General features: G+C 41.0%; 1 protein-coding gene across 2 annotated transcripts in view; it reads right to left on the reverse strand.

Moving 5' to 3' along the window:
* BTBD9 (BTB domain containing 9) overlaps nucleotides 1-20468 on the reverse strand; it is a 484930-nt gene that overhangs the window by 104435 nt on the left and 360027 nt on the right. For both annotated transcript variants that reach the window (XM_025383785.1, XM_025383786.1), the window contains one exon: nucleotides 19046-19235. In XM_025383785.1, coding sequence (XP_025239570.1) covers nucleotides 19046-19235 — 190 coding nt within the window. The remainder of the gene's footprint in view (nucleotides 1-19045; nucleotides 19236-20468) is intronic.

The following is a 20468-nucleotide window of genomic DNA, read 5'->3' on the forward strand; positions in this document are numbered from 1 at the left end:
AAAGACTGTACAGTATCTTCAGTGTTCTATAGACTGAATTATGTTTCAATGCAAAAATAACCTCCCCCAGCCAGTACTTCACCCCTAGTCCCAACACCATTTTGGAGAGTCTCACATAAGTGAAAGCTTATGAAAAATATCCATTCTGACTGCTGTTTCATCCACTGAGCTTATTCTCCTGCCCATCCTCTGACCACATGCTAATATGTGCCTGCATGCGTGGCCTACAACGCACCAAAGCAGCAGCGCCAAAGGGAAATTTAATAAGTGCCATGGCTCCTTCCTGTTCCTTTGGGTCGAGTTTTCTTTTTTTTTCTTCTTATTTTATTTTATTGTATTTTATTTTATTTTTTTTTTTTCTTTTTTTTTTTTTTAATTTATTTATTATTATTATACTGTAAGTTGTAGGGTACATGTGCATAACGTGCAGGTTTGTTACATATGTATACTTGTGCCTTGTTGGTGTGCTGCACCCATCAACTCGTCATTTACATCAGGTATAACTCCCAATGCAATCCCTCCCCCCGCCCCCCTCCCCATGATAGGCCCCGGTGTGTGATGTTCCCCTTCCCGAGTCCAAGTGATCTCATTGTTCAGTTCCCACCTATGAGTGAGAACATGCGGTGTTTGGTTTTCTGTTCTTGTGATAGTTTGCTAAGAATGATGGATTCCAGCTGCATCCATGTCCCTACAAAGGACACAAACTCATCCTTTTTTATGGCTGCATAGTATTCCATGGTGTATATATGCCACATTTTCTTAATCCAATCTGTCACTGATGGACATTTGGGTTGATTCCAAGTCTTTGCTATTGTGAATAGTGCTGCAATAAACATACGTGTGCATGTGTCTTTATAGCAGCATAATTTATAATCCTTTGGGTATATACCCAGTAATGGGATGGCTGGGTCATATGGTACATCTAGTTCTAGATCCTTGAGGAATCGCCATACTGTTTTCCATAATGGTTGAACTAGTTTACAATCCCACCAACAGTGTAAAAGTGTTCCTATTTCTCCGCATCCTCTCCAGCACCTGTTGTTTCCTGACTTTTGAATGATTAGGATATGAATAGACATTTCTCAAAAGAAGACATTCATACAGCCAACAAACACATGAAAAAATGCTCATCATCACTGGCCATCAGAGAAATGCAAATCAAAACCACAATGAGATACCATCTCACACCAGTTAGAATGGCGATCATTTTATTGTATTTTATTTTGAAACGGAGTCTCACTCTGTTGCCCAGGCTGGGTTGCAGCGGCGCAATCTTGGCTCACTGCAAGCTCCGCCTCCTGGGTTCCCGCCATTCTCCTGCCTCAGCCTCCCGAGTAGCTGGGACTACAGGCGCCCGCCACTGCGCCCGGCTAATTTTTTGTATTTTTTTTTTTTTAGTAGAGACGGGGTTTCACTGTGTCAGCCAGGATTGTCTCGATCTCCTGACCTCGTGATCCGCCTGCCTCGGCCTCCCAAAGTGCTGGGATTACAGGCGTGAGCCACCGCGCCCGGCTCCCTTGGGTCAAGTTTTCACAAGAATTGTGTCTATGGGAGAACTCATAATTTAGCTACATGCAGATCTTTGATTCTCTTGACCTGGTGACAAAGGGAAAGAAAGGAAGGGCAAACAGGTGGGAAGGCTCAACTCTGAACATTACAGTCAGGAGGATGTTCCAGCAGGGATGAACAACTGGCAAAACTCTTCCTATTCAATCATGTAATCTCTCCATTTTTGTTCTTACCAAATCTCTTCTCTGGTCTCTCTTAACACAACCAGTACTATTTTCCCACACCTCATTCCCTTTCTTATCAGACTGACCTTTTCACCCAAATCAGATCTGGGTTTCAATCTTTGCTCCAGCTTTAAATCATCTTCTTTTCCCCACAGAGCACAATCTACAAAGTCTTGAGCTCTTGCTAGAAATGATTTTAAAACACTTGCCTATCCAATTCAGACCTCCTTCAGCCTTACCACCCGTGTGAGCTGCGACTCCTTCCTCCCTCAGGTTCTCGCTCCGCGAGTTACTACTGCCCTCCTCTCACGGCATTCCCAAATCTGTTTATTCCGCTTCATGGACAATGATATGCTATCTGTCTTTCTATCTCCTTGTTCTGGAATTCCCTGTTAGTCCCTTCTCTAAAGGACTTCTTTCATGAAATAGTTTGTGAAGGCTCTCACATGAAAACAACTACCCTCTAAAACACAAAAGAAAACTATAATAAGTTGCAAGTGCTATACAATTTAAACACTTAGAATAAGTACATTGTTCTGTTTGAAAGCTGAGGTGTGTGATAAATCATAATTCTTTATGTGGTACATGACTTACCATTAAAAAAGACAGCATTAATGAGAAAAATAATAGCAACATCTCCACCAGTATATAAAGGTGAAAATCCTAACTACCAACTATAAATTCTTATAAACAAAAGATAATTAATCAATTTAATACGTAACTGTGTGATAAATCTTTTGAAGAATGGTGAGAAGCCAGAAAAATAAAGCAATATTTTATGTATTTTTTTGTAACAGCTAGAGGAAAAAATGGCTCATTAAGTTTTTCAGTGCAATTCTTTTGATCACTGGCCACTCAGTATAGTTTTCTTGATCCAGGTCTTCAAAGCTGGGATCACAAGTTTTAATTGAAACGTTTTCAGCTGAACATTAATAACGCTAGCTTTCCTAACTGCTGAACAGCTGTAATTAAACCAAACTGGTGTGGGTTTTAGGACCAAAGGCTAAATGGGCAGTTGCTTTTTTTTTTTTCTTTCCCCTGCGATCACCTATACTGAACAGGAGGCCCAGGCAAAGGCTCTGCAAAGGGAAGGTCTGCAGGTCTCCCCACTGTTGCAGAAGATGTGAGGATGTTGTTTCTGTCTCATGAATACTCCCCAGAACTGCAGAGTAGCTTCCCCTCTTCCACATTTGTTTGGTTGAGGGAACATCAGACAGGAAAAGCATTCCCTCTTCGGAATGTATTCTGCAAGAATTGCCTTTCTAGAAATAACCCTCCCAGGTGCCGACATGAATATTCACCAGAGTGTACTGGGCACAGAGGCCAGTCTCCGTGCCATGTACACTAATCCTTCAAAATGTATTCCAGGCAAGCTACTAGGGTAAACTCCTCTACAGAAACCAGGCTTTCCGATGATAGACACTGGATGACCGAGAGAAGGAAATCTGAGTGATGGAAGCAGAGATGAATAAATCACTCCTATCTAGCTAAGGCCCTGCTGTAGCTAGACCTTGCGACATTGACTCAAGCACAGCATGAGGCTTCATTAGAATATTGCACTCTGCAAGTTCAACTGTTTCTTTTGTTCAGCCAGCTCACTCTTCCTCATCAAGAACAAACATTTATGCCTTATAATCCTATGCCTTATAATCCTATTTCTGGACCCCTTTTAACTTTCTTCTAATTTTGGCTGATAGGTCCTACACGGGCATCCCGAGAACACGGTCCTTGTGCCATGCAGGCATCCAATGCTCATGCAAGCACCCCCCGCCCCCCACTACCTCTCTGCATCACTGCCCTGACTCCCATTCAGGAAGGTATAGACACAAAAGATCAGGAATTTTCACAAGCCAGGAAAGAAATCATGCCAAAGGTGGGTGAGATCTCAGATTTCTCAGGATCCTCCCACTCTGGCACTAGATCCCCAAGAGCCAGCATTGATAGTTCTGCAGTGGAGCAGAAGAGGACCCCAGCCTATCTGAGTCACACATGAGACTGTTTGGGTGTCAGGGGCTGGGAAATATCCCTGAGGTAACCTCCAAGAAGCTGGTGCTGGAACTGTGTGCAAAGGATACACAGGAGTAGCCTGGGGGGAACTGAGGAGCTTGGAGGCTCCTAGCAGCCAAAGGGAAGAGGTAGCATGAGCAGATAAGAGGAAACCAGTGAAGTTACTAGTTATTTCCTTAGCCTATTAGGACCACAAAGGGTTCCAAGGACTCTCCTTGAGCCTCTGATGGACAAGGCTCCTGTCTACTCCTTGGAATGTGTCATGAATGGCAGTGGCATCAGATAGGAGGCAGGAGTCCCAACTCTGCCTCTGTCTTGCTCCACAGCTGTATCCTCTCAGATTTACAATCTGGGAAGTGGGTGGCAGGGGGAGAGGGGAAAGGAGGGAGATGGATTTTAATGTATGTGATTTGTGATTCCTTTTTCAAGTCTGTTTTTCCCTTTTAATTACAAAGTGATATATGATAAATCTTTGGCAGTTTTATGAAGTATCCATTATCAAGAGGCATTATACAACTTGCAAAGAAATATAAACCAGTATTTTAAAAAATATTCTTTAGCAGCAGAATCTCTTTTACAAACAACATCTTGGCAGAATCTCCGTATCTAAAACAGATAAAAGTAGAACTGCTCTTATGAGGTCAGAGTTGGGGACTGAAGCCTCATCTGCCAGGACTTCCTATTGGCCCCTCCTTGTGGCAGCCCACAAGGCTCATTCAATAACAAAACACAGTAGGAAGAACCCAGTGGTCATGGTATTATATCTTGTCCCCAAACTAAATGCTGATTTTTAATATTCCTACCTTTCAATAACAGGCTTATTATTATTCTTCACATTCTTTTGAAACCATGAGGGGCAAATGAACTTCCCTAACTCTTCACTTTTACCTGTATGGGCCAGAAATGTTAGTGAGGAAAGGAGCTGAATGGATTAGGCATTGGTAAGTCACGGCCTATGGATGCCTATTTTTGTAAATAAAGTTTTATTGGAACACAGCCATGCCCCTCAGCAGGGTTGAATAGTTGCACCACAGAGACTGTATGGCCTGCAAAACCTAAAATATCTACTACTTGTCCCTTTATGGAAAAACTTTACCAACCCCAGGCATAGACAGAAAACTAAAGCTGTTCTATTCGAGCAGTAAAGAGTTATGGCACCAAGGTAAGAAATAAAGATGCAGTTTAAGGTTGAGCTTAGCCTAGAAATGTCTAAAGTCTCTTTCTTCTGTTGTTTCAATAGATTTTAATGCAGTGAATTCTACATGGAACTTTTAGATTGTGTGTAGTCACAATCTCATTTTTGTTACTGTGACAACTGCAGTGGCAATTCTTGGCTTGCCTTTCACCCTAAATTTCTGGTATTTCTCCTAAAAGAACTACAAAGAAAATGCGGGGTGATGGGCGGGGGGGGGGGGGGGGGGGGGAAGCAGCAGCAGCAGCTCCAATTAAAAATGAAAACCATTCCCATTCCCAAACCCTCCTTACTCCCTGAACTGATAAAGTACCCACGAGCTACATTCTCAAACTGATGAGATAGTCATTGACCACTACCCTCTAGATCCCTACTAAAGGGGATGGAAGCAGTAGGATAGGGGGAAGAAATTACAGAGACATTTAAAGTCAATAAACAATATGTCAAAAAAATAAAGTTTTATAGTCATTGATAAGGCAGTTAATATGACAGTAGTAAAATAATACTACATCAGTTATAGAGGAAGATGACACTACAGACTAAAACACACCAATTAAGTACACAGTGCTGAGTTGTTTGTTGGTCACCAGGAGAAAATGGATTTGTACAGATCTATCCTGTTGCCAGCTCTGTCCATTGTGATTATAAAAAGCATTTTACAAGATAGCTGGCCAGGGCAGTCTCTGACCACAGAACAATAAAAACCTTATAGTACTTGGCATTTTAACAGAACTACTCATTTAGACTGTTTAATGAAACCAATTTTAAATGGATGACTCTGTTTAACACGTTCTTCCCAAATAGATGCAACTAATCTCCATGAATTTTCTGCTTGTCTCTGAGTCTAATGTATACAGCTAAAATCTCACTACAGTGAACACAATCGTGACAAAGCCATTTTCCTATTTTACTAGTAGGGCTATTATCAACAAGATATTATTTATCTGGTTACCACCAGTTCTCAAACAATTCTTTATAGATGATGGTTTATCTATTTCTAACAGGGTTACTATGAACTTTCTAATAAAAACAGTACTTGATTATATGTTCTTTATTATCTCTTAATCTCAGAGAGGAGATGAATACAGAAAGGTCAGATATCAGGAAAAGAAATGACAAGAGGTTTGTATTGAATATGAGGACAATTAAATGGTATATAATTGTCTAAAGGAATTAGAGCTATCGTTCTAGATTGCAACCAACCCTTCTCACAAGGTTCTTGAGGTAAGTATATGCCAAGGAAAGTTCCAGCAAATGAGAAGCAAAGGGATACTTTATTGTTGGTACTTGTACAATTTTTGGCCCAAAACCCTAATGCAATGGGTATAGGACATGGAGCACTCCCTGTTCCCAAGTTGCTTACGCCTGAACAGCTTCAAACCAAAGCAAGTCAGGAGGCCTTCTCTGTCCCTTTGTCAACATCCAAAGCTTATTCTTGGTTCTTACCACTATAATGTAAGGAAGAATCAACCCAGTACACTTTGTAGTACAGTAATGTCCTTTTATCCATGTGGGGTACATTCCAAGACCCCCAGTGGATGGCTGAATCCACAGATAGTATACAACCCTATATACTGTATACTATGTTTTTTGGATCTGATAACTGAGATGGCTACTAAGTGACTCCTGGCTGGATATGCTGTACTTCTGTCCAGCTGCACATGTCAGACAAGGGGATGCTTCACATTCCAGTCAGGATGGAGCAGGTCAGTGTGAAATCTCATCACACAGTCACGCAATTCAAAAGTGAAGATAATGACATGCAATTTAAAACTTTTCAATTGTTTCCTTCTGGAATTTTCCATATAATACTGTACACCACAGTTGACTGCAGGTAACTAAAACCACAGAAAGCACAAGCACAGATAAAAGGGGACGACCATGCCAGAGAATCAGAGTAAATATAAGGAGACCATTGCCCCTGCACTGCCTAGCACTGAGCTGCTGCTGAGCTGAGTTAGAAATTGGTTTCATTAAAGATTGTTACCCTCACTGCCCTAGGAAAGAGAAACTAAGGGTATCCAAGGAGAGAAAAGGATGGATCTGCTTACCACTTTGTTGTAAAGAACAGAATAAAGGAGAAGAGTCAGGAGAGATGGAGGAGAGGGAAGTACAAAGCGGAAAGGCAGGGCCTCCTTCTAGGTTGTAGTGGTCCTAGCTCATGCCTCTTAGGGCCCAGAGGGAGACCAAAGACACAAGTGATTCCACTGAACTATTCTGAGCCTACTTTGAGTGCTGCAAACAAACTAATCTGATCATCTTCTTGACCACAATTTTAGGAAGGAGTGAAGATGGATATAGGGGAAGGCATGAAGAAGTGGTGGAAGGAAAAGCAGAGTGTATTTGTACTTCTTCTCCCAAGATTTAAAATTGTCCTATTGCTATAATTACCCTCCCATGGACTGTACTTCTTGTTTCAAATGTCTCCAAAGTCAGAAATACTCATTATAATCCTACCAAAAAACCAACCACATTAACCAAGAAGTTAGAAAAGGAAAAGACTGGAGGTAGTATGACAGTCATTGCCTGTATCTTCTTTGAAAGTAAGAGGTCTTTTTTAAAAAAAAAATCTATCACTTCATTCCAAGACAAACAGACTTGACTTTTTCAACTCCAGATCTTAAAGACTGAAAACACCATTTCTAGCGGGACTTTTGATATAATTAATCTGTCACTACAAAATAATAGAGATATGCAGTGAAATTTCTGATATTGGAATTTTGTATGTAAATAAGAATAGTCAACTCTGCTTTGGTTGACCAAATACATCTGGTTAACAGACTCCATGTAAACTGACAATTTAGATAAGAGTTTGGATATGATAAACTATATTTTACTAAAGTAAAATGAAACCAAATAAAATTTCTTCTGATTTTGATTAATCAGGAGGTACTGGTGATCTTGCCCTGCCTCCCAAATTTCATCACGGCATGAATTATCACTATGCCGGCAAAGCACAGGAGATCAGTTACAGAAAGTCAGTATATTAAGTGTTTGCAACAGAAACTTGAAGTTTTTCCAAGAAGTAAGTGTCATGAATATGAAATCAAACATATATAATCAATGAAGCCTCTCATTTTGGGTCAGAATTGTGCAATAAGCAGACATAGGCTTTTATTTACAGAACTTTTTATTTTTTATTTTTTTGAGATGGAGTCTCACTCTGTCACCTAGGCTAGAGTGCAGTGGCGCGATCTCGGCTTACTGCAACCTCCGCCTCCTGTGCTCAAGTGATTCTCTTGCCTCAGCCTCCTGAGTAGCTGGGATTATAGGCACCCACCACTGCACCTGGCTAATTTTTGTATTTTTAGTAGAGACAAGGTTTCACCATGTTGGCCAGGCTGGTCTTGAACTCCTGACATCAGGCAATCCACCCACCTTGCCCTTCCAAAGTGCTGGGATTACAGGCGTGAGCCACTACGCCCGGCCAGCTACAGAACATTTCTGAAGCTGAGAATAACAGAAAATATTATTATTATAGTACTGTTTTAGATACATCCAGAAGCTGTGGACTCTAAGGGAAGCTTTTAAAAATAAATGAGAAAAAGCCCCCACTGAATTATATACTTTAAATGGGTGAATTATATGGCATGTGAATTATATTTCAATAAAGTAGTTTTAAAAAATAAACAGAACACATGAAATATGGAGATGTGTTAAAATTCCAAAGCACATGTGAAATGTCAAGCGGGAGGCAGTGTTCTGTGGCAGAGCTGTTGGCGAGATAAGCCAACCCCCTTACCATGACCCTCGGTTTCTTAGCCAACCTTGCTAGGGCTGACCGTATAACATAGTTCTACCTAATAATTCTAAGTGAAAGTTGGCTGGGTAGAGCTTCAAATAAAGCTTTGGATTTTCCTAATAAAAAAGGAACAAACTTGGCTGGTAGGCTTTTATCCTTGTATCCTTTTGTCCTTCTTTTTCCTGCCTAAACACAGACATGGTAGCTAAAACTTTCGTCCCTATCTTGTTTCTCTGGGGCAAAATACACATGGAAAAGACCAAGAAAATTGTAGAGATCACTGAATTGCAGAACCAATACGGGCAGACATGCCCCTGTGGACTTTCTGTTACGTGACACAAAAACAAACAAAACAAAAAATAAAACTGAAAAAAAAAATGTCTTTCTCAGTGAGATTATTTGTTATTTGCGGCCAAATGCAAGTTCCTTTGGAGCAAATGACCACTAGTAAAACAAATGTAAAATCTTAGTTGCAACATATAATGGAAGTTTCTATAATTTATGACCACAGAAAACAAGGGTGGATTGAACCATAAGATGTGATGGCTCCTCTCACTTTTGTTTTAAGGCTATAGGAGGTTCTGCAGGATCATGAAACAAATTAGAATCTTTGGAGCTGGAGTTTTACCATGGGTTGTGCTGTCCTACTCCTGATGGAGAGAAAGGGATGAAACTCAAACTATGATTTAATGTCTTCATCTTGTAAATGTAGACAGTGAGAGCAGCTAAAGCTCCAGAACCACTGCAAGACATGGCAACTAAAAGAACCATTAGCCATTTCTAAACATTAAACTGTACAGAAGGTCTAAAGACTCTTGGCTGGTGTTTGGTTACAGTAAAAGAATAATGTGGCAAGGCAGGTAATATCAAAACCATTGAGGGATATGGTTTCAGGCATAGTAAGGTAAAAGGAAGAAAGAAGATCCTGACCATTAAGTCTTAAGGGCAGCAAGGAAAGTAAATCCAGGGAGAAGTAAAAGCATACTCTGCATTTATCTATGTAACTGATCCCCCTTATACTGAATCTGATACATTGCTGAAAGAGGCAATGCAGCAGGCAAATAATGATTCCTCAGCTAGAGCTAAGACCCTGAGTGTCCAGGAAAGTTGCTGAAAGGAGTCCTTGACGGGCACCAGCCAGCCTGTCATCATAATCATCTTTCCTAGAAGAAGAATGTGGAAATGGAGGTGGACAGAGAGGAGAGGCAAGAAGAGGAGGTGGAAGAGTTTTTCTTGGTCTCAGTGCTTCTGCTTGTTCTTAAGTAGATATACAAGTATGTGTTGGTCAAGTGCCTCTGTGGTTACCAATGTACAAAGGGCTAAGCTTTTTAAAAAGAGAGATACGCTGACATCAGGTGCTATCAAGATGTACCAAAAGTATCTGAACAAAGTGACAAAATTGGGCTCCTGGGAAAAGAGTCTCTGATGTAAGCGTACTTGGGGAAAGAATATGAAGATTTTCAAAGGTAGATTACTGCTTTGAATTAATTCAAGAATTAACCTTAAATGACTGTGACCCTTCATCAGTTTTTGCAGAATAGCTTTATTCATTTAATACTCAAAAGCTATATTAAAGCGACTTGATGTATTAAATGTGTAGAAATTTCAGTTTGCTCAAAGTCCTACGCTTCTGTTAGCCCTCATGAGAATAGCTGCATTTCTGTGACCCCGTGTGGCCTATCCTGGGGCAGCAGCATGTAAAACATCTGCCACAGAAGGAGGAGGCTGATGCTTTCTACTCATTTCGTTTTCCAAGGTGAATAATTCTGGTTTTTAAAATGATTGCTGAAATCACTACTGGTGAAGTATTTGTTTTAAAGAGTTCTTAACAATTCTAGATAATTATTAAACATGAGTGTGCATGAAATAATGGGTCAGATGGGGCCGAAATCCTCTGTAAAAATGTCTTCTAGATGGGTTAAAATCTTGGAAAGCTAAAAGGATTCTTTTCATATATCCAGCTATATCTTATGATGACTACTTGCCAAGTTCTCCAATCACTCAACAGAAGTAAATGGTTGACATGTGAGGTAAATCACACACATGAACACACATACATATATATATATATAGAGAGAGAGAGAGAGAGAGAGAGGCATTTAACTTTTCCTGCTTTTCCAAAGAACATCTGAATTCTAGTGCCCCTCCTGTATTTTTAACACACAACTTAGTTGCCATAGCAATACTTTCTGGTCTTGAAATACCTCTAGGATGAAACTGGCTGAGGCATATTTACCATGCCCCCAAACTATCCTGCTATCTGTTTCCAGGATCCAGGATTTCTGGCCCTCTAAGCATTCACACAATTCAGACTTCAGCACCTACTGGGAACCATAGATAAAATTATTTGCTCTATGATTTTTCTGGGAACCAGAGCTCTGAGGTCTGAGGGTGATAAAAGAAGACTTTACTGTGATGCAGATAGGCTCAGAGAGAAACAACACTTAGTAATAAATCATGGATCAGCGAGACAAGGAAGAATTCCTTGGTTCAGGGCTGTGACAGACGATATTCAACATGACTGATATGAAGCAAATTTTGTAAAATATCTTTCCAATTTTGACTAGAATGATAGGCAATCTTAATCCAAGCCAGAAGAGTCATATATTTAGATGTTTGCTGTATTCTTCAGACTATAAAAAGGAAATTTCTAACTCTCTAGGTTGCAAAGAAGGCTGTCTTAATGTAAATAGATGTACTGCTTGCCTGTGCAGTACTCAGACAGAATGAAATGGAAGCGGCATGGAACAAGTGAGGCATTCTTACCTGTGCTAATATCATCACCTGTGCTAATGTCAGAGCCTAACTCCAAAGCTCAATCTCAGTCATTTGCTGGATATGCCAGATCTTTAGCAGTTTCCTCACATACACTTAGATGAGACACACTGAGCAAATATGATGTCCAATTTAGTTGATAGATAGAACTCCCTTTAGTTGCACTAGCATCTATGTTGTCAGTTTAGTCAATGAGTGTTTATTGAGTACTCACAGCACAGAGAACCGTACTATGCATTTGGAAACTGCTGCAAAGACTCAAGCCCATCACAATATTAAAAAAATCACTATCTTCAACATGAGATTATCCGTGGTCCTACTAGAGATTGAGTGCAGCACAGATGTAGAAAGTACTCAAATAATTACAAAACATTATTTGAGTCATTAGCCCCAATTCCTCTACCCACCCTTATCGACTAAGCCTTCATTTGGCTATTAAGCAGGAAAAAAATGGCATTTTTTGCAGTTCCTCTCCTTTTTCTTTTCTGTGCTTATCCTTCTGGAGGGAAGTGGATGAGCAACAGTTAGGCAGGGTGGTAAGCAGCAGGAAGAAGAAAAAATAGCAGTCTAAAGGAGGTCACGGTAATTTACAAACTGAATAGATAATCTAGAGTTGGTTGTAGCCACACAATAGTGAAAGGACAATTGAACTTGGCATGGGCTTGACAGTTCACAGAGAAAGTAAAATATACCAGATGAATAAGGACCGCAGTGGCATATGTAATTCTTTTTTTTTTTTTTTTTTTTTTAGGATCAATTCGCTATTACTTCTTTTTATCTACTTAATAACTACAAGGCATAAACTGATTTGTGGTTCAGACATTATGTGCCAGATTAACTTTTTAAAGTGGTAGAATTGTTTTTTCCTTCTGCAAAAGAAAAAGAGCTTCACCCCGCAGGCTAAAGAGATTATGAATACCCATCAAGAACCTACTTTGGGCTAGACATCTTTTGTCCTAACATACTGCATTTATATAACATTTTCAAATTGAAGAACTCAAAATATTTTTGTGTCATTAACTTCTTAATACTCATAATACCCAGAGAGACAATGGGTTTATTTAGCTGCATCTATCTACACAGTCTTATCTTTTGACAGCCTACGTACTTACTATGAGGTTTGTTATTTAAAAGATTTGGGGTATTTCACTTACACTATTGCACATATCAATTGCAAAAACATCATTCAAGTCAATGTAAAAATTGTTAATTTAATTGACTGTCTTATAATTAGGGTTTCAACAAAGTGCTGTCATTAGCTGGAAAAGACTGGATGATAGGTATACTTAATGCACAGCATATTTGAGTTCTCATACTAGCCTGAAAATACGAAAAAGGATATCACAATTAGCAAGTAGAAAGATAGTAAGTCCTAAACTAAGGCGACAGAGGGACTATAAACTAAGACATTAGGTGGATTTGGTTAGTGATTATGACTCGACTCTGGTCTTTTTATGTGGTCAAGCCTCTGAAGATTTCCTGTTATTTAAATTTTAATGTTTTTAAAATGGCATGAAAATGATACAATTACTACTCAATTATCCACTTTTAAGACACATTTCAGGTAATTTCTCTCTCTTTTCTTGGAAATAAAATGAGTAACTTTTGCTGTGCTTGTAAACCTAGCAACACCAAGGACAAACCCCTTTATTTCCCAGTTGTGCTACGTCGGGAATGAGAAAGAAATTCAAGAGATGAGAGAGCTTCCTGTGAAATGGTAAAAGTTAGGGCACCTCCTGCTGCTTCTTTTCTAGGAGCAGATTGGGTCAAGGAAGGTCAGGAGCAGAGAAGGTGGCTTTATGAGGGCCTCCCCATCCCTGCCCCTCCTCTGCTCTGATGGCGCTGAAGAAACACTGAAACGGGGGTGGTGGCGGGGGCGTGGGATGGAAACATCTCAGGCTGTCACCTCTCAAAGCTATCACCCGGCTGGCCGTGCTCTTCCCTCCCTCCTGCTCCAGCCACACTGGCCTCCTAGCTGCTCCTGTGGCCTGCCAGGCAAGCTCCACTCCAGGGCTTGGCACTGCCTGTGATGCTCATCCCCAGAGGGCTTACTCTCCCCATCCTTCGAGATCTGCTCACACTTCACCCTTCTCAGTGAGGCCTTCCTGACCACCCAATCTAAAACTGGACTGCGTCTCCAACCTGGTTTTTCCTCCCGATTTCCCCACGGCACTTCTAAATATCAGCCATCTTACAAATAGCATTTGTTTATTATCTCCCCTCAACCCCACTAGAATGTCAGTTCCATGGGGCCACCAATGTTTATTTTGTTTATTCAGTGCTGTATCCCCAGTGCCTACAATAGTGCCTAGCACATAGTAAGAGGCTTAGTAATTTTTGTTGGATGAATCAACGAAAATGCGGGTATAGCAAGAGGGTCAGAGATCATGTATGGAGTCCACCCTCTCTAGTATACCACAGGATATTGGTATCTGACTCACTAAGAGGATTAGACAGCCACTGACCATGCTTAGTTAAGTCCAAACATTTTCTGTCAAGAAAGAAGGCTCTACTTGCCTACCCAACAACAGAGTAAACTCTCAGAAAAGGAAGAAATGGCTCCTGGGGATGAAAACAGCCAAACAAAAGAAATCCTTATTCACAAAGCAATTACGTCCTTCACTTAGCAATAGCAAATGCAGTGACTAAGATAATTCATGTTTGGCCAGGTGCAGGGGCTCACGCCTGTAATCCCAGCACTTTGGGAGCCTAAGTCAGTAGGATCACTTGAGCCCAGGAATTCGAGACCAGACTAGGCAACAAAGCAAGACCCTGTCTCTACAAAAAAAAAATTTATAAACCAGTCAGGTGTGGAGGTGCATGCCTGTGGTCCCAGCTGCTCAAGAGGCTGAAGTGGGAGGATTGCTTGAGCCCAGGAGGTCAAGGCTGCAGTGAGCCATGATCACACCATCATGTTTGAGACCGTTGCCTTTGTAGTCACCAAATATAAAGGAAATTGAATATTTAAAACCAATATATCATTGATTGTACCCTACCTCAGCTATGGTAAGAGAGGGTTTCCAGGATTTCCAGATCTCCTCCCTCCTAGATAGGGAAACTGTTAAGTCACTGGGCTCTGTAATACTCTCCCTCTGGTGTTGATTCAGAATCACTGGGTTTCTTCAGATACAATGTCTAGGAAAGCAAGTCAGCCATCACAAGCAATAGAAGCTGGGGTCAAATGTCACTGACTAATCAACCTGTCATTGGTCAATTACTCATCCCTATGAAGGGGTACCACTCATCTAGTTTCCTGTCAATAAATGTCTATCTGGCCACATCAACTGTCGCTAACTGCAGCCTGCCAAGATCTCCAGCATTGTCCACAAGCATTGGTGGCTAATAAATCTCTCTCCTTTTCCTCTTAATAATGTCACAGAAGAGGCAAATGCAGTTCCTGACAACATAACGTTAGTTTCACAGAGACGTGTCTCTTTGAAGGCTCAGCCAGTTATACAGAGCTTCAATTACATGGATTTTTTTTTACTGGGGGAAAAAAAAAAAAGCGGGCTTAAGGAAGTTGGAGGCTTCATACTGTGCTGAGATACACAATGCTGCCTTTGGTGTGTTCATGCTCATCATCCCTGCTTTGAGTCAGGAAAAGAAAAATTGTTTGGGAGAACCACTTTCAATCCACATTAAAAAAAAAAAAAAAAATGGGCACTATTCTCTCTTGCCTTAGACCCCAGTGACAGCCTTTTCTGGAGTCAGATTCAACATCTCTGATTCTTTGGGTAGAGCTAGAGGCCAAGGTGGCCTTGCCACATGAAGAGCCTGTTTGTCTCTCTGAGTTGTCAGCCTGATAACAACCTCATGCAGTCCACAACAGATTTTAGATTCTAGATTTCCCACTGTACTCCCCACAGCTTCCTCTTCTTTCTTGATAGACTACCTCATCAGTACACTGAATCTTTCAAGGGAAGCATATTCTGAGTTGCCACAGGCTTTTATGTATCAGGTATGGCTGGGAGGAGGTAGCAAATGAACATTTATATTACAAACGCTCCAACAGAAATTGTATACAAAATATATGTGATTACTGAAGAGGGATCTATCAATAAGTTCAGGAGATAATGGATGGTTAGCAAATAATTCCCAAAGGAGTGGAGCCTAAAGGGGGGAATAAAAAAAGAGCCAGGGAAAAAAGGAGGTAATGAGAAGGTAGTGAGAGATGCAAACAATGACGTCAGCACGATCAAAGAACTGGAGGTAAGAGGGTAAGAGAGGGCAGGACCCATGTGTAATGCTTTTAATCACTGGATAGGCTGTGACAGAGTCCAGAGTAGCACAGGGTTGGGGAGGGCGGGAAGGGGTGCAGATGCAGGACACAAGGCTGTACAGACAGACGTAAGTCAGATAGTTCTTCAAATGCCTCAGTCTGAACTTTCTCCTGAAGGCAAGTATTAACCATGAATCCTCTGAGAGAAGGATGTATGGGAGGGATGGCTGTGGGTGGGGAAGTGGGGGGCCCAATGGAGGTCTGGAAGATTGGGTAGAAAAGTGAAACAAATATTGTGCAACTATGGTGACGTGGTGGGACACAGAAGAGGGGAAGGATTTGTGTGTTTAGGCCATACTGACAGAACTTTATGGCTGACTGGATGAGAGAGGAGGGTGAAGGAGAGGAAGGAAATCAGGAAGATTCCCAAGTTTTTGGCTCAAGTAAGGCACAAATGGATGGTGCCACTGAATGAGATGGGGAATCATGACATAACATGACTTGACCAGGGAGGGAAGGATAATGGAATTCCATTTTAGACATCTTGGTTTGAGATGTGCATAGAACAGTTAGATGGTGGCGGTGGTGGAGAGGGAAGTGTGGGGAACCAGGTAAGCAAATGGAAAATGGAGAACATTAAAAGAGAGTGGGCAGAGCTACTAAACTTCCCGTTTGCTTCAATCTTCATTGGCAAGGAGACTGGTCTTCAAATTAGAAATGTCAGAACAAACATAATAAAGAGAAAATTGAAGTCCCAAATAGGTGAAGTGAAAGAGAGTATCTAGTCAATTTAAATGATTTCAAGTCTCCTGACTCAGATGAGTTACACCCTGAGCCTGCTGAAAGAAATTGCAGATGTAATCTCAGAGACACGATTGGTAATCTTCAAGAAATTGTGGAGGCTATCAGGAGTGCCAGAAGACAAAAGAAAGACAACTGTTTTCCAGATTTTTTAAGTAAAAAGGGATAGATTGTAATGGAAAATATAGAGGTAAGTTTCACATCATCTTTAACAAAAATTCTAGAATAGCTTATTAAATAGATGGTTTACGAGTACTTTAGTTAATGCATACAGATGAGAGAAAGGAAGGTGGGGTGTTATTTGCTATTCGACGGAAGTTTATTTGTACATGTAGCTGATGTGGCTTGTCTCTTTCCCTTCCTAAGCACAAAGTAAGCTGATCTGGCCTGTGGTACAAACTCGAGGCTTCTCTATCTGTGATTTGTTGCCTATGCTACTCAGCCTGTAATGTGGCCCTTTATAAAAAAGGGTCAACAATTTTAATGAAGAATCCACAGTCTGAATTCTCCAAGAAACCCAGCATCAACTCCTTAGGGTGCCCTGGGGAACCAGCAAGCGGCATCAACTTCTGTGGCTATTAGCCTAAACATCAATAAACCTTTGCTTATTAGAATATTAGCACCTTATTTTTTGTGCTATTTCTTTCTTTATATATACTGACTTTAAAATGAGAACAGGAAACAACAAAGTAAATGTGGTGGAACATTATGGGGGAAAGGCAGTCATGTCTTGCCAACACCTTTACTCCAGGAGGGCTGATATACATATACATATACGCATACATACACATATACATATACATATACACACATACATAAATATATAAACATTACATGTTTTCATTAGCCCTTCGGAGACCTTCTTAGAATGTTAAAAAAAAGAAAAGAAGAGAAAAGAAAAAGCAGCTTAAGACCCAATGGCAATCTTGAACTAAAAGTATAGTCATGCACTGCATAATGAGATGTTTCAGTCAAGGACGAACTGCATTTATGATTGTCTCGTAAGATATAATGCAGCTGAAAAATTCTTATCGCCTAGTGACACCATAATGTCGTAGCACTATTACTTTATTTAAAAAATTCAGTGTTGGCTGGGCGCCGTGGCTCATGCCTGTAATCCCAGCACTTTGGGAGGCCGAGGCAGGCCGATCACTTGAGGTCAGGAGTTCGAGATCAGCCTGGCCAACATGATGAAACCCCGTTTCTACTAAAAATACAAAAATTAGCCAGCTGTGGTGACAGGCACCTATAATCCCAGCTACTTGGGAGGCTGAGGCAAGAGAATGGCTTGAACCTGGGAGGCAGAAGTTGCAGTGAGCCAAGATCACACCATTGCACTCCAGCCTGGGTGACAAGAGTGAGACTCCATCTAAAATATATATATATATATATATATATATATATACACACACACACACACACACACACACACACACACACACCACACAGAGTAGCCTAAGTGTACAATGTTTTCAAGTCTACAGTACAGTAATGTCCTAGGCCTTCACATTCACCCATCACTCACCAACTGACTCACCCAGAGCAACTTCTTGTCCTGCAAGCTCCATTCATGGTAAGTGCCCTACACAGGTGTACCATTTTTTATCTTCTTTTTTTTTTTTTTTTTAATTGAGATGAGATCTTGTAATGTTGCCCAGGCTAGTCTCAAATTCGTGAGCTTTCAAGCGATCCACCCACCTCTGCCTCCCAAAGTGCTGAGATTACAGGCATGAGGCACCATGCCCAGCCACCATTTTTTATCTTGTATATTATATTTTTATTGTACCTTTTCTACGTTTAGACATGTTCAGATACACAAATACTTACCACTGTGTTACAATTGCCCACAGTCTTCAGTACAGTCACATGCTGTACAGATTTGTAGCCTAGGAGCAACAGGACATATCATCTAGTCTAGATGTGTGGTAGGCTATATACCATCTAGGTTTGCATGAGGACACTCTATGATGTTTCCACAGTGACAAAATTGGCTGACAGTGCATTTCTTACAATGTATCTCTGCCATTAAGCAATGCATGACTGTATATCCTCTGAGGGATATCACCAGTCTCACGTTTAAAAATTATATAATCCTATAAAGCAGGCAAGGTTAAAGTTCCCTTCTTAAAACAAAAAGGAACAACAAAAAGCCTAAGCGCAAAGATCACTAAGATTGTTCAGAACCAGATCTCGAATTCAGATCTGTTTGGTTCATATGTAATTCATTAAAGTTGAAAATGATTTTTTCATTCTATATAACTATCTTGACATTATCCTGTAAGTCTCTAACCAATACAAATTGAGACTGGAAAAGGACATAAGTCACCCAGGGAGAAGCCTCTTGTCTAGTTCCTCCATGAGTCCAACTTCAGTGTACTGCCCCAGCGGAAAATCCAAACAAGCACCCCATATCTTGTTGTTGTCCCTTCCTTCGGCTCCCACTCCTTTCTTGATATTTAGAGCAAAGAACAGTACAATGTCTTCACTGAAGTTATTAGGATTATCATTTTACCAAAATACGATCTATATGTGTATCTTCCATTTTAAAACTTATGAATGAGGAGGAATCTTCTTACCGTATTGACCCAATCATGTATGGCTGTGCTAGTTGAACCACAATCGCACCACTTCCTAGCTGGTGACATGTGTAGCCAGAATCCCAATCATAATTCTTAGTGTCCCCATTCAGCAAGGCATTTCGGCTCCGACTGACTCCTTCAATCACGCTGGCACAATCAGCAATTGTTGCAACGTTCTCCATGGGAACTGTGAATCCAAAAACAAGATTTGGCATCAGGATAAGAGAAGCCAAATATATCTCAATAGTGTGCTCAGAACAAAATTAATTAATTGCTATCTCAAATCAATGATAAAAGAAAAATTAGAACATTTGGATTATCTTCAGATATTAATACATTTTCCATGCCAAGTAGCTTTAAAAAAAAAAGTTAAGCCCAGTGGGCATGGTGGCTCACACCTGTAATCCCAGCACTTTGGGAGGCTGAGGTGGGCAGATCACTTGAGGTCAAGAGTTTGAGACCAGCCAACATAGTGCAAACCTATCTCTACTAAAATAAAAAAAATTAGCCAGGCGTGGTGGCATGTGCCTATAGTCCCAGCTACTTGGGAGGCTGAGGCAGGAGAATCGCTTGAACCTAGGAGGCAGAGGTTGCAGTAAGCCAAGATCGCATCACTGCACTCTAGCCTGGGTGACAGAGCGAGACTCGTCTCCAAAAAAAGAAAAAAAGAAAAAGCAAGGCATAGAAAAACACAGGCTATGTATTCATTTATACAAAGTTTTCAACAAAGTCAAAACTAAAACATACTTTGTTTAGAGCTATATACATAAATGCAAAACTAAAAACGGCATCTAGGAAATTAATACAGAAAATTAAAAATAGCGGCCGGGCGCGGTGGCTCACGCCTGTAATCCCAGCACTTTGGGAGGCCGAGGCAGGCGAATCACGAGGTCAAGAGATCAAGACCATACTGGCCAACATGGTGAATCCCCGTATCTACTAAAAATACAAAAATTAGCTGGGCGTGGCAGCACGCGCCTATAGTCCCAGCTACTCGGGAGGCTGAGGCAGGAGAATTACTTGAACCCGGCTGGGAGGCAGAGGTTGCAGTAAGCAGAGATCGTGCCATTGCATGCCAGCCTGGCAACAGAGTGAGACTCGGTCTCAAAAAAAAACAAAAGAACAAAAGAAAAAAATAAAATTAAAAATAGGTTGGGAAGAGGGAAGGGGAAATTTTGGAAGGTTCCCCCTCCCACCCCGCACGAAAAGGTCTAAATATTAATTGGGTCAGGCACAGTGGCTCATGCCTATAATCCCAGCACTTTGGGAGGCTCAGGAGGGCAGACTGCTTGAGTTCAGGAGTTCAAGACTAGCCAGGACAATGTGGTGAAACCCCATTTCTACCAAAAATACGAAGAATTAGCCAGGCGTGGTGGTGCACGTCTGAGGTCCCAGCAACTCGGCCTACTGAGGTGGGAGG

The sequence above is a fragment of the Theropithecus gelada genome, chromosome 4 (assembly GCF_003255815.1).
Source record: "Theropithecus gelada isolate Dixy chromosome 4, Tgel_1.0, whole genome shotgun sequence".
Lineage (NCBI taxonomy): Eukaryota > Metazoa > Chordata > Mammalia > Primates > Cercopithecidae > Theropithecus > Theropithecus gelada.